This window comes from Neopelma chrysocephalum, unplaced genomic scaffold (genome assembly GCF_003984885.1).
Source record: "Neopelma chrysocephalum unplaced genomic scaffold, ASM398488v2 Primary Assembly neopelma1_186344, whole genome shotgun sequence".
NCBI lineage: Eukaryota > Metazoa > Chordata > Aves > Passeriformes > Pipridae > Neopelma > Neopelma chrysocephalum.
In genome coordinates, this window is record NW_020938934.1 from 48,859 (window position 1) to 61,584 (window position 12,726).

General features: G+C 65.6%; 2 protein-coding genes across 2 annotated transcripts; one reads left to right on the top strand and one right to left on the bottom strand.

Moving 5' to 3' along the window:
* Window positions 1–146: 146 nt before the first annotated feature.
* LOC113962928 (interleukin-23 subunit alpha-like) lies at window positions 147–1,374 on the bottom strand. Its single transcript, XM_027673723.1, has 4 exons — window positions 1,204–1,374; window positions 942–1,040; window positions 374–499; window positions 147–287 (listed from the first exon to the last, which is right to left on the bottom strand). Exons 1-4 carry the CDS (start codon window positions 1,372–1,374, stop codon window positions 147–149), a joined length of 537 nt encoding a protein of 178 aa, XP_027529524.1.
* Window positions 1,375–2,934: 1,560 nt separating this feature from the next.
* LOC113962927 (PAN2-PAN3 deadenylation complex catalytic subunit PAN2-like) lies at window positions 2,935–12,662 on the top strand (the record flags this gene model as incomplete). The annotated part of the gene is made up of 21 exons (XM_027673721.1): window positions 2,935–2,980; window positions 3,649–3,939; window positions 4,534–4,703; window positions 4,818–4,938; window positions 5,033–5,110; window positions 5,191–5,458; window positions 6,160–6,502; window positions 6,967–7,063; window positions 7,583–7,702; window positions 7,853–7,972; window positions 8,044–8,172; window positions 8,295–8,494; window positions 8,922–9,064; window positions 9,340–9,446; window positions 9,827–9,925; window positions 10,328–10,404; window positions 11,039–11,180; window positions 11,419–11,556; window positions 12,198–12,257; window positions 12,337–12,427; window positions 12,505–12,662. Coding segments are annotated over exons 2-21 (2,934 nt in total), but the record flags the coding sequence as incomplete, so codon positions are not given.
* Window positions 12,663–12,726: the final 64 nt, after the last annotated feature.

Here is a 12,726-nt window from a genome sequence, read left to right on the forward strand (position 1 = left end):
GCCCGTTGCGCCGCAGGCGGGAGCCGCTCGTCTCCTCCAGAGCTTTATTAGAAACCCATAAATACCCGAGATAAATAGGGGACGCGGCACATAAATAACCCCTCGAGAGGGAGGCAATAAATAGGGGGGTGGGGGGCCCGGGGGGCTCAGCGGGCGCTGTGGGTGAACACGCGGCTCATGACGGCGGCGAAGGAGCGGAGCCGGTTCAGGGCCAGGTGCCGGAGCAGCCCGTGAGACCAGTTCGTGCTGGGGTCCAGGGGGTGCCGGAGGGGGTGGCCGTGCTCCTGCTGCGGGGACAGAGGTGTCAGGGGGCCCGGGGCCACAGCCGTGTCCCCCCGACGGGCTCCCTCGGGGCTCCCGCCCTCCCGCTCACCTGCACGAGGCCCAGCAGCTGGTCCATCGTGGTCTCCAGCTGGGGCTGGGGCTGCTCCCGGAAGATGTCGGAGCCCAGCAGGTCCCGGTAGTGCTGGAGCGCCTGGAGGATCCGGTGCAGGCAGCGCTGCGGGGGCCAGGGGGGTGAGATGGGGGGCTGGGACCCTCCCGCACCCCCGGGCGCTCTTGGGGACCCCAGGTGCATCCCTCCGTGTCCCTGGGATCCTCAAACATCCCCGGGACCTCCAGGTGCATCTCTCAGCATCCCTGGCACCCCCAGACATCCCCAGGACCCTTAGACACATCCCTCAGCGTGCCTGAGACCCCCAGACATCCCTGGGACCCCCAGACACCTTCAGAATCCCTGGGACCCCCAGGCATATCCCTCAGCATCCCCGAGACCCTTGGTCACCCCTGGGAGCCCAAGGTGCATCCCTGAGAACCCCAGACATCCCTGGGGACCCCCAGGCACATCCCTCAGCGTTGCTGGGCCCCAGAGCCCTCCCTGGGCCCCCCGGCCCCCCTCAGCGTCCCCGCAGCCCCCCAGCCCCCGCAGCCCCCCCCCGTACCGTGTTGTTGGTGTCCAGCGTGGGGGGGTCACAGGCGTCGCTGCAGAGGATCCGGGGGGGCCAGTTCTGGGGGTCCTCCTGGCTCAGCTGCATCTCCTCCTGGAGCAGGGGGTCAGTGGGCTCTCCGTGTCCCCCGGGCCCCTCCCCGGCCCCCCGCACCCTCGGGACCCCCCTCCCACCCGGGTGCTCCGCACTTCCCGGTCCCCGCCGTCCCCCGGAACCCCCCGGTCCCCCCGGCCGAGCCCCCCGCGCTCACCAGCACCGGGTGCGGTTCTTTGACGGTCGCCAGCAGCCGCGACAGGTCCCGGGAGAGGCTCTTACAGGCGGCCCAGTCGGTGCGGGGGGCCGGGGCCGGGGTCGGGGCCGGAGCCGCGGGCGGCGGCAGCAGCAGCGGGAGGCAGAGGCAGAGGCAGAGGCGGCGGAGCGGAGCCATTCCCAGTCGTTCCCGGTCGTTCCCGGTCGATGCCGCCACCGGCGCTGCCACCGGGTTCTTATGGGGCGGCGGCAGGTGGGGAATCCCCGGGGCAGGTGGCTCCCGCCCCCCGTTACTGCGAAATCGCCTCCCTCGAAAGCAGAACCGATACCGGGCCGGGGTCCCCTGGCCGCGCCCGGCCCCGCTCCCCACCGGGACAGGACGGGATGGGACGGGACGGGCAGGAAAACCCGGGGCAGTTCCTGGCGGCTCCGCGCCCAGCGGGCATGGGAGGGACCCGCACCGGCACCGGGACCTCCCCTGGGTGCACCTGGGCTGCCCCCGACGGGCGCACCGGGGAGCCCGCGGCGGTGTCACCTCGGTGGATCCCCCGTTGTGTCCCCCCCGTGTCCCCTCCGGTGTTCCTCGTGTGTCCCCGCGGTCTCCTCGGTGTCCCTCCCGGTGTCCCTCCCCGTGTCCCCCCGGGACATCAGCCGGCGGCTCCCCGCGGCCTCGGGGGTCCCGGGGGGCTCGCCCCGCGGTCGCGCCCCCGGGACCCCGCAGCCCCGGTGCCCTTCGGGCCGGGCCGTGCTGCCCGCGGCGCCGCAATCCCGGCGGCCCCGACGGGGCGGCTCCGGCGCTTCCCGCTCCCGCCCGGCGGGGCTGCCCCCGGCCTTCCCCGGGCACGGACACCGGCGGCGGGTCTGCCGTGGGTCTGGGAGGGGAGACGCGGGGGAGATCGGCGCCGGTGGGGCTCAGCACCGCCGTGCGCTGTCCCGGGGACCCTGCGGGACTCCGTGGGACACCAGTGGATGCTGTGGGATGCCAAGAGACTGAGTGGGACACTGTGGGGCGTTTAGGGACGCTTTGGGATCCTGTGAGGTGCCACGGGACGCGGTGGGACCCCTGGGATGTTGTAGAACCCCGTGGGACACTGTGGGACTCCGTGGAGCAGTGGGACGTGGTGGGATGCTGGGGACAGCGTGGGACACTGGGGAGAATTTAGGGACACTTTTAGGATCCCGTGGGGTGCTGGGGAGCAGCGTGGGACCCCGTGGGATGCTTTGGGATGCCACGGGCTGCTCCAGTGACACCAGTGGACACGGTGGGATGCCAGGGCCGTGCGAGGGACACTGTGGGGTACTTGGGGACACCTTGAGATCCCGCGGGGTGTCAGGGCACGCGGTGGGACCCCGTGGGGCACTATGAGGCACCGTGGGGTGTCCGGGGAGTCAGAGAACAAGGTGTGACCCCGTGGGGTACAGTGGGGTGTCTGGGGACGCTGCGTGACATCCGTGGGAGCCCACGGCCCCCCGCGGGTGCCGCACCGACCGGCAGCGCCCGGGGGTCCGCGAAGCATCCGGGAGCTGGGGGGTCCCCCCGGGGCTCCCCCGCCCCGCCCCGGCCGCGTCCAGCCTTTATGGCCCCTCCGCCGCCCCGTCCCGCCGCGCCGCTTAGTCCCGCCCTGCCCGGGCGCTGATTGGCCCGTGCGCGGCGCCCCGCGCTGCCATTGGCCGGCTGGCGGGCGGGGGGCGCGGTTGCCGTAGCGACGCGGGAGCGGCCCCGGCCCGGCCCGGCCCCGGCGGGACGAGCCCGGTAGCGCGGCCCCGGCCCCGGCGGCGGCTCGGTAACGGCGGGCGCGGGGGGGGGGGGGGGGGGCGGCCGCCCCGAGCTCGGAGAGAGCGGCCGCTAGGGCCGGGTCCGGTGGGGCCGGGACCCTGGTGCCCCGCCCAGGGCTGCTGCCGCCGATACCGCCGGCGCGCTCGGTGTCGGCTCGCGGAGATAAGGGCGGAGGGTGCGGAGCTTAGCCCGGAGTCACCGGGGGTGGGGCGAGGCGGAGCCTCGAGCTCCGGGAGCTGCCGGTACCGGGCGGGGCTCGGCTTCCCGGTCAGCCTGGGACTATTGCCCCGTGCCCCGGGAGCTGCCGGTACCCCAGCGCTGCTTCCCGACTGCCCAGGCAGTTCCTTGTGCTCTGGGGCCGCTGTCCGGTACCCCGGGGAGGCTGCCCGGTATCCTGGGCCCCCTTCCCGGTTCCTCAGGCCGGTGTCCTGGGGCCACTGCCTGGTTCCCCCTGGCCCAGGGGCCACCACAGGCTCCTCACGGCCGTGACAGGGCTCTGAGCGTGTCCTGGGAGGGACTTTACAGCCCCGGTGTCCTCGGTGTCCTGGCAGAGCCCTGCACCCCACACTCACTGGACATTCCGGTTGCCATTCCCATCCCCAGAGTCACCGGTTCCAAGAACCGGCGGCTCTGGGTGTTCCTGACCAACCACCTCCAGTTCCTTTTCTGTCCCAGAGGCCCCCGGGGTTCACCATGAATTTCGAAGGGCTCAACCCCTCCCTGGCCGAGTATGCACCGCCCCTGCACCCGGCGCTGGACCCCGTCCTGGACCCCCACCTCAACCCCAGCCTGGTGGAGCTGGACCCCGAGGGGGTGTCCCTGGAGGGCATCCCGGTGCCGGAGTCAGTGCACCTGATGGAGGGCATGTACAGCGAGCTCCACACGGCCGTGTCCGAGGTCGGGGTGCCCGTCTCCGTGTCCCACTTCGACCTGCACGAGGAGATGCTGTGGATTGGGAACCACGGGGTAGGTGGGGAGGTCACTGCAGGGAAACCTGGGGGGGCAGGAAATTTGATGGAATTGTGGGATGGTTTGGGTTGGGAGGGAGCATAAAGATCGTCCAGTTCCATCCCCCTGCCGTGGCCAGGGGCACCTCATACTAGCCCAGGCTGCTTCAACCTGTCCTTGGACACTTCCAGGGATGGGGCAGCCACAGCTTCTCTGGGAAATCCATTCCAGCCCCTCCCCACCCTCACAGGGAGGAATTTCATCCCAAAATCCCATCTAAACCTTCTTCTTTGGTTTAAAACCCTTCCCCCTTTATCTGCCCATGTCGATTCTCGGAGCACGGGCCTCCTGCTGCTTCCCAAGTCACGGCTGTGGGACCAATGGATCTTTTGATTCCTTACTGGTGTTTGCATCCAGGGAAAAGTCTGACCAGCCTCCCACAGTCTGGAGCACCCGGGGGGGGCCAGGAGATCCCCCCGTAGTCCGGCCGAGCTCTGAGGCCGCCGGTCGCTGCCTCCTCCTGGGAGCTGGTGCGGGACAAAGCCACCTTCACCTGTGTCACATCCCTGGGACGTGGGGTGGGTTGTGATGTCCCTGCCCCTCTGTGTTTAGGGCCACGCCACCTCCTTCTTCGGGCCGACGCTGGAGCGATACTCGTCCTTCCAAGTGAACAGCAGCGACGACATCCGCCAGATCCAGAGCCTGGAGAACGGCGTCCTCTTCCTCACCAAAACCAACCTCAAGTACATGTCGCGGGGAGGCCTCATCATTTTTGACTACCTGTGAGTCCTCCCCGTGCTGGGGGTGGTCCTGGCCCCTCTGCCTCCCCACCACCCCTTCCCTGCTGCCTCCTGCAGCCAGGCAGGAGCGTGAGGGCGTCCCATCCTCTCCCGCAGCATGGATGAGTCCGAGGACATGCACAGCCTCCTGCTGACGGACAGCAGCACCCTGCTCGTGGCCGGGCTGCAGAACCACGTCCTCGAGATCGACCTCAACACCGTCCAGGAGACGCAGAAGGTACGGCCGGGCCGGGGGCTGCTCCCTGGAGCAGCTCCAAGGGTTCATCCCTGCTCATCCCTGCTCATCCCTGCTCATCCCGCTTCCCTCCCAGTACACCGTGGAGGTCCCCGGCATCACCATCATGAGGCAGTCGAACCGTTTCTTCTTCTGCGGGCACACCTCGGGAAAGGTAATGCCAGCCCCGCCTGACCTGCCGGGGTGCCCTGGGGTCGGGGTCCCTCTCTGGCACCCGTCCCCGTCCCCCCGCAGGTGTCCCTGCGCGACCTGCGCACCTTCGTGGTGGAGCACGAGTTCGACGCCTACTCCGGGAGCTTGTCCGACTTCGACGTCCACGGGAACCTGCTGGTGACCTGCGGCTTCTCCAGCCGGATGAACGGGCTGGCCTGCGACCGCTTCCTCAAGGTCTACGACCTGCGCATGATGCGGGCGACCACCCCCCTGCAGGTCCACATCGACCCCTTCTTCCTGCGCTTCATCCCCACCTACACGTCCCGCCTGGCCATCATCTCCCAGACGGGTGTGTGAAGCTGCGGCTCTGGGGGTACCGGGGTGGTGGTCCCGGCGTCCCCAAGCTCGGGGTCAAATCCCAGGGGATTCAGTCTGGAGCAGGGGAGACTGAGGGGAGGCCTCGTTGCTATGTACAACTTCCTCAGGAGGGGCAGCTCTGATCTCTGCTCTCTGTGAGCAGTGGTGGGAGCTGAGGGAGCTGCTGGAGCTGTGTCAGGGCAGGGTCAGGTTGGATCTCAGGAAAAGGTTCTTCCCCCAGAGGGTGATTGGGCACTGCCCAGGCTCCCCAGGGCAGTGGGCACGGCCCCAAGGCTGCCAGAGCTCCAGGAGCATTTGGACAATGCTCTCAGCACGTGGTGGGATTGTTGGGCTGTCCTGTGCAGGGCCAGGAGTTGGGCTGGAGGATCCTTGTGGGTCCCTTCCAACTCAGGATATTCCATAATTTTAGAGATCAGGGAGTGTTTGGACAACGCTCTCAGGTGTTTGGATTTGGGGACTGTGAGGACTTTTGGGGTTTTCCTGTGCAGAGCCAGGAGCTGAACTTTGATCTTTGTGGGTCCCTTCCGTGGATGTCCCATGGATAATCCATGATCCAAGGGTGGCTGGCCGAGCACTGCTGACCCGTGTCCAGTGGCGAGGGACACGTGGGTCACCACGTCCTGGGTCACCGCGTCCCGGTGCCACGTTGTCCTTGCACTTGCTCTCCCCCAGGCCAGTGCCAGTTCTGTGAGCCCACCGGGCTGGCCAACCCCGCCGACATCTTCCACGTGAACACGGTGGGGCCCCTCATCATGACCTTCGACGTGTCCGCCAGCAAACAGGCGCTGGCCTTCGGCGACTCCGAGGGCTGCGTCCACCTCTGGGCCGACTCCCCCGAGGTCACCTTCAACGCCTACTCCCGGGAGACCGACTTCGCCCTGCCCTGCATGGTGGACACGCTGCCACACCTGGACTGGAACCAGGACCTGGTGCCGCTCTCGCTCATCCCGGTGCCGCTGACCAGCGACGCGCTGCTCTCCGACTGGCCCGCCGCCAACTCCGCCCCGGCACCACGGTGATTCCCGGCCCCTCCCGGGAAAAAACCACCTCTCCTTCCTCCTCACCTGCCCCGGGAAGCGCCGGATGAGTTCCTGGCAGCGGACGGGAATGGCCGAGGGGCAGCGGCCGGGCGGGTGTGGGGACGGTGGGGGACGGTCAGACCTCGGCCTTGCTGATGAGGAGATCCCAGTGGGATCCCAGCTCCCTTGCTGATGAGGAGATCCCAGTGGGATCCCAGCTCCCTTCTGCCCGTGTGGAAACTCTTGTTTTCCCTCTGCCTGTCCCTGACCCGCCTGTGCTCAGCGCTGCCACCCTGCCCTGGCACAACCCGGGGGGTGTGTGGGGTGGGAAAATGAACCTGGGGAAGGACTGAGGAGGGGGAGCTCTCGGGACCACCCTTAGGGTGGGTCCCTGAGCACACCCAGGAGGCCTCTGGGTGGGTAAGAGGTGCTGCCCTGACTCGGGGGGTGTTGTTTGCAGGCGAGCCCCCCCAGTAGATCCCGAGATTTTGCGAACCATGAAGAAAGTGGGATTCATTGGCTACGCCCCCAACCCCAGGACCAAGCTCCGCAACCAGGTGCCTGCTCTCAGCAGGGGATTTGGAGGGTGTGGGGTGGTGTTTCCAGCGCTGGAGCTCTGCAGGTTGGAGGGGGGCAGAGTTTGCTGCGTGCTGAGCGATCTCCGAGGTTTCAGGGACAGGGATGAGAGGCGGAATTCCCGTGGGATGTTGCAGGTGTATAGTCTGGAGGTGTCAGCTTCTCTGGAGCAGAGCCAGCCTGGCAGTTTTCCCAGTTCCATCCCTCCCTGGCTCTGGGGCAGGGAAGGCTTGAGCTGTCCAGGTGGGAGGTTCATGGCACGTCCCTCACCCTTGGGAAAACACTGCCCACGGTGCCTCTGTGGTTTCCCACAGTGACAAATCCCTGTGAGAAGGAAGGTGTGGAGGCCTCGTGCAGGTCCAGGGAGGGCCCCCCTCTGTTCTGGTGTATCCCTTTGCTCATTCAGGGAGGCAGGAAAGCCCAGGAGTTGCTTGTGTCAGTACGTGGGGCTTCTCTCCACCTCAGGGTTCAGCTGCTCATCCCTTCTCTCCCCCCCTCAGATTCCTTATCGGTTGAAGGAGATGGACAACGAGTTTGACAACTTCAGCCAAGTGCCCGAGTCCCCGATCGGGCGGGAGGAGGAGCCACACCTCTACAGGGTGGCCAAGAAGTACAGGAAGGTGGTGGCCTCGGGGGGCTGCTCTGGGGCTGGCTGGGGGTCCCGAGGCTGGGCTGGCCATGGGCAGGGACACCCCTGGGTGCACCAGCTGTGCCATGGGGGTCCCACGGTGTGGGAAGGTGCTTGTTTAACACCTCGTGTCTCTGCTCAGGTCACGATCAAATACTCCAAGCTGGGGCTGGAGGACTTTGACTTCAAGCATTACAACAAGACGCTGTTTGCAGGGCTGGAGCCCCACATTCCCAATGCCTACTGCAACTGTATGATCCAGGTGGGAGCCCCCCCGGCCCCGCCCAGACCCCCACGGCCCCGGGACCCCCCTGACTGCTCAGTCTCTGCCAGGTGCTGTATTTCCTGGAGCCCGTCCGCTGCCTGGTCCAGAACCACCTGTGCCAGAAGGAATTCTGCCTGGGCTGTGAGCTGGGCTTGCTCTTCCACATGCTGGACCTGTCCCGAGGGGATCCCTGCCAGGTCTGCCGTGGGCTGGGCTGCCCGGGAGGGTCACGGGGATTGCAGGGGAACGGGAGCCGGGCGGTGCCGGTGTCAGGCAGGGTGGAAACTCCTGTCACTTGACGCTCTTGCCCCATCCCCAGGGAAGCAACTTCCTGCGGGCTTTCCGCACGATCCCGGAGGCCTCGGCGCTGGGGCTCATCCTGGCTGACTCGGACGAGGCCACGGGGAAGGTGAACCTGGGGCGGCTCATTCAGAGCTGGAACCGTTTCATCCTCACTCAGCTGCACCAGGAAACCCAGGAGCAGGAGGGGCCGCAGGCGTACCGGGGCGCTGGCACCGGGTGAGGCCCTGGCACGGGGACAGCACGGGGAGTGATGGAGCTGGAGGGGGGAACTGGCTCCCAGAGACCACACCCATCCCTTGGGAAGGTTTCTTGCCACTCGTGCCTGCCCTGAGGGGTCCATGGGAATGCCCCAAGTGGTCCATGGGAATACAGGCTATGCCTATGGCAGCGTGTGAATCCCATGCTGAGCCTTTGTCCTAAGCCAAACCTGGTTGGAGGGTAGAGGCTCCACAGAGGACACCAGCTTGAGCTTCCAGAGGGGCTTGGAGGGGCTGGGACTGCTCAGAGGACACCAGCTCTGGAAACCCAATGGCCGGTTCCCCAAGAGCTGCTGGAATCTGGGAGCTGGCCCCGTGCAGCCCGAGACATGGGCCCCCACAGGGATCTCTGGGATCCTGCTGACCCCAGTGCTCTGCTTTTCCAGCAGCTTTGGGTCCTCAGGGGACTCTGTCATCGGGCAGCTCTTCAGCTGTGAGATGGAGAACTGCAGCATGTGCCGCTGCGGGAAGGAGACGGTCCGGGTGTCCTCCACGCTGCTCTTCACCCTCTCCTACCCCGAGAGCACCGGTGAGGGCAGGGCCGGGCCCTGGGCACAGGGTGGCCTTTGCTATCCCTGACTTTTCCAGGTGAAACACACCTGTGGTGAGGAGCTGCCAGGCTGTGGCAGCCCCAGGTCTAGGGTTGGGTTTCCGACCAGCCGAGCTTTTGGCTACAGAAAGACAGATTTGGGGGTTGACCTTCTGGCTGGTGGTTGTGAGGAAAACCCCAGAGGTTTGGCTGAGCTAAGCCGGTGAAGGTTTTTGTATGTTGGGAGGTGACGTTATGATCCTTTCTCCCTTCAGAAAAACCAGTCAAGGATTACGAGTTCGCCCAAATTTTAAAGCGAAGCATCTGCTTGGAGCAGAACACACAGGCCTGGTGTGAGAACTGCGAGAAGTACCAGCCCACGGTGAGCCCAGGAGGGGGCACGGGCACGAGGGGCTGCAGGAGATGGGCACGAGGGGGGCAGTTTGTCCATTAGTCACCGGGGAACCTCCTGAGTGGATGCCGGAGATTCGGTTCCTGGCCCGGCTGGCAGCCCGTGTGCCGGGGGGTATTTCCTGGGCTGTGTGAATTCATCTCACAGCACTGAGTCCTCCCGGGGTAGGGGGCAGAGAGAAACCCCCTGGGAGCTGATGGAGCAGGCTGCTCCCTGCCTCAGTTGTCCTGGGAGTACCCCCAGCTACCGGGAATGCAGCCGGGGAGGGGAGGGCTGAGAGTTCCAAACCCAACCTGAGCCTCTCCAGGCTCCCAGTGCTGCCCCACTTCCACCTCCTGCTCCCTCCACAGGTGCAGACCCGGAACATCCGCTGCCTGCCCGACGTCCTGGTCATTAACTGTGAGGTGAACAGCTCCAAGGAGGCAGATTTCTGGAAGACACAGGCTGAGGTGGGGGAGGCACTTGGGGGCTCAGGGGGGTTGCGGTGCCCGGCCCTGTGGAGGTTTTCACTCTGCTCTCGCTGTCTCTGGCCTCTCTTGCTCCACCTGAGCTGTGTTCCCAGAGGATGTGGCACTGTTTGGTCATGCCTGGGGCATGATCCGTGCGTTTGGAGTAGGAAAAGATGAGATCTGTGGTGACAGAGCTGGTGTGACTCAGGAGTCACTGCCATTCCCCCAGTCCCTGCCAGCTCCCTGGAGCACGTGGGACATTGGGTTTCCCTCACTGTCACTTTCCCTGTCACTGACTTTAACATCCCTGTCTCTTCCCTGCTCCTGGCCTGGCTGTCACCCCCGTGTCCCCAGGGCTGGCCTGTCACCACGTGCTGACACTTGCCCGTGTTTCGTTGCCAGTATTCCTTTCAGAAAGCCATGATGAAGAGGGGAGGCTTTGACATCACCAAGGGAAAGGAGATCTCTCTTGGGGAGTGGTAGGTGACCGTTCAGGAGGAATTTCTGCCTGGAAAGGGTTGTCAGGCACTGAAAGGGGCTGCCCAGGGAGGTGGTGGAGTCCCCATCCCTGTCCAAGGAAGGCACTCAGTGCTCTGGGCTGGGTGACGAGGTGGGGATGGGGCACAGGTTGGACTCGATGGTCTTGGAGGTCTTTTCCAACCTCAAAGATTCTGTGATTCTGTTCCTGGGGTGGTGGCTCTGAGCAGTGACACCTCCTGAGTGGTTCTCTGGGCCATTTGTCATTTAATAATGAAAATTTGATAACCTGCCTGTCTGTAGCTCCTTGGGGGCTCTGAACTGGAACAGTCTCTGTTCTGCTCTGAGGCTGCACCACATCCCCTTCAGACACCTTTGTGACCCACCTGGTGATCCCTTTTTGAGCCCCCCATCCTCGTTCCCCTTTTCTGACTGACAAAAGCCCCAGACCCACGTTGGCCTTTGGTGGCTGACGTTGGCTGAGCTCCTCTGCCATGGTCCTGCTCCAGGCAGCTCCCCCAGGGGGTTTGGGAATAAGCTGGGGAGTGGGTGGGTGGGGATCCTGCCCTGAAGAAGTTGGCCAGGATGACATCTTATATCACCCTCTGCCTCAGCTTTTCATGATTGTGTGTGCAGGAAGGATCTGGGGAACCCCGACGCGGGGCACTCGTACGCTTCCGTGGAGGAACTGAAGAACATTTGGATCCCTCACGCCATCAAGATGAGGCTGACCAAGAGCAAAGAGCTTGACGTGAGCAACTGGAGCGAGACCGACGAGGTAAAGGCTGACGGGCTCATTGTGGGGCTCCGTGGTCGAGTTCTCTCGGGGCTGTGGCAGCAGAGCCGCCTCAGAGCCGCTTTCTGCCGAGCCCCTGTGGCCGAGAGGTGACGAGGAGCTCTCGGAGACACCTCGGGGGAGCGAGAAAACCTCGGGGCTGGCGGTGACAGCGCGTCCGAGTGCCGGGGTTTGGGTTGGAGGGGACTCAGCCACTTCCCCGGGCCGGTTCCTCCCGCAGCTGAGCCCAGCAGATGACCCCGAGTCCGTGTACATCTACGACCTCATGGCCACCGTCGTGCACATCCTGGATTCCCGCACGGGGGGCAGCCTGGTGGGGCACATCAAGGTGGGGGAGACCTACCACCAGCGGAAGGAGGTGAGACCCTGCGGGACCCCCACGACTGTGTCCCCTGGGGGCTCCCCAGAGCCCTCCCGAGGGGTCCTGCTGCCCAGGGCATCGTTAACAGCCCCGTTCAGGGGTCTCTTAGTCAAGTGCTGAGTGTTTGGCTGAACGTGCCAGGCAGCCCTGAACAGCACAGAGCTGCTCGGGCCCCTCATGGGGAGGGAAGGGCTGAAGAAACCCTCTTCCCACACACACTCGGGCTGGTTCCTCCTGGCCACGGGCACGGTGCCAGCTTTCCTTGTACTTCCAGGTAAGGGCAGGGACGTCATCTCCCTTCCCAAGGACAGGGCTGGTCTGGGCAGTCCTGTTGTCTGGTGGAGATGCCCAAGCCAGGAGTTCCCGGAGTGTGTCAAGGCTCCATCCCTGTCTCTTATCTCTTGCATCTCCCTGGAGTTTTGGTCGGGAGCTGGGCAGAGCCCAGAGCCCGTCCAGCCCCAACACTTCATGTACACTGTCACCACCCAGGGCAGCAGGGATTTCCCCACGGTGTCCCAGGAAGGGCGGGGGTTCCCACATGGCACCGTCACACCCCTCTTTCCCTGGTAACTGGGCAGAGGAGTCATTGCCCTGGGCTGGGGGGGCCCTCACGGCCGTGCCTGTGCCTCTCCCCACAGGGAGTCACACACCAGCAGTGGTACCTCTTCAACGACTTCCTCATCGAGCCCGTGGACAAGGTGAGTTCTGAGGCGACGCCGCACCTTTGGGGACCCCGTGGAGGCCCCGGGGCTGCCCCGCACTGTCCCCTCCCTGCAGTGCGAGGCCGTGCAGTTCGACATGAGCTGGAAGGTTCCGGCCATCCTCTACTACGCCCGGAGGAACCTCAACGCCAAGTACAACCTCGTCAGTGAGTGGCTGCGGCGGGGGCGGCCGCGGGGCCGGCGCCGCCGGCTCCCCGCTGAGCTCCTTCCCCTTTCCCTGCAGTCAAGAACCCCATCGAGGCCAGCGTGCTGCTGGCAGAGGCCTCGCTGGCTCGCAAGCAGCGCAAGTGCCACGCCACCTTCATCCCCCTCATGCTGAGCGAGATGCCGCAGGCCGGAGACCTGGTGGGGCTGGACGCTGAGTTCGTCACGCTCAACGAGGTCGGGGGTCCCCGGGGGGGGCCGGGGCACGAGGGCAGCCCGTTCTGGATATTCTGTGATTCTG

Coding starts and splice junctions, on each gene's coding strand:
- LOC113962928 (XM_027673723.1), bottom strand. CDS start 1,374: ATGGCTCCGCTCCGCCGCCTCTGCCTCTGCCTCTGCCTCCCGCTGCTG. Junction 1,041..1,203: donor CCGTCAAAGAACCGCACCCG/GTGCTGGTGAGC, acceptor CCCCTGCTCCAG/GAGGAGATGCAGCTGAGCCA. Junction 500..941: donor CGCTGGACACCAACAACACG/GTACGGGGGGGG, acceptor TGGCCCCCGCAG/CGCTGCCTGCACCGGATCCT.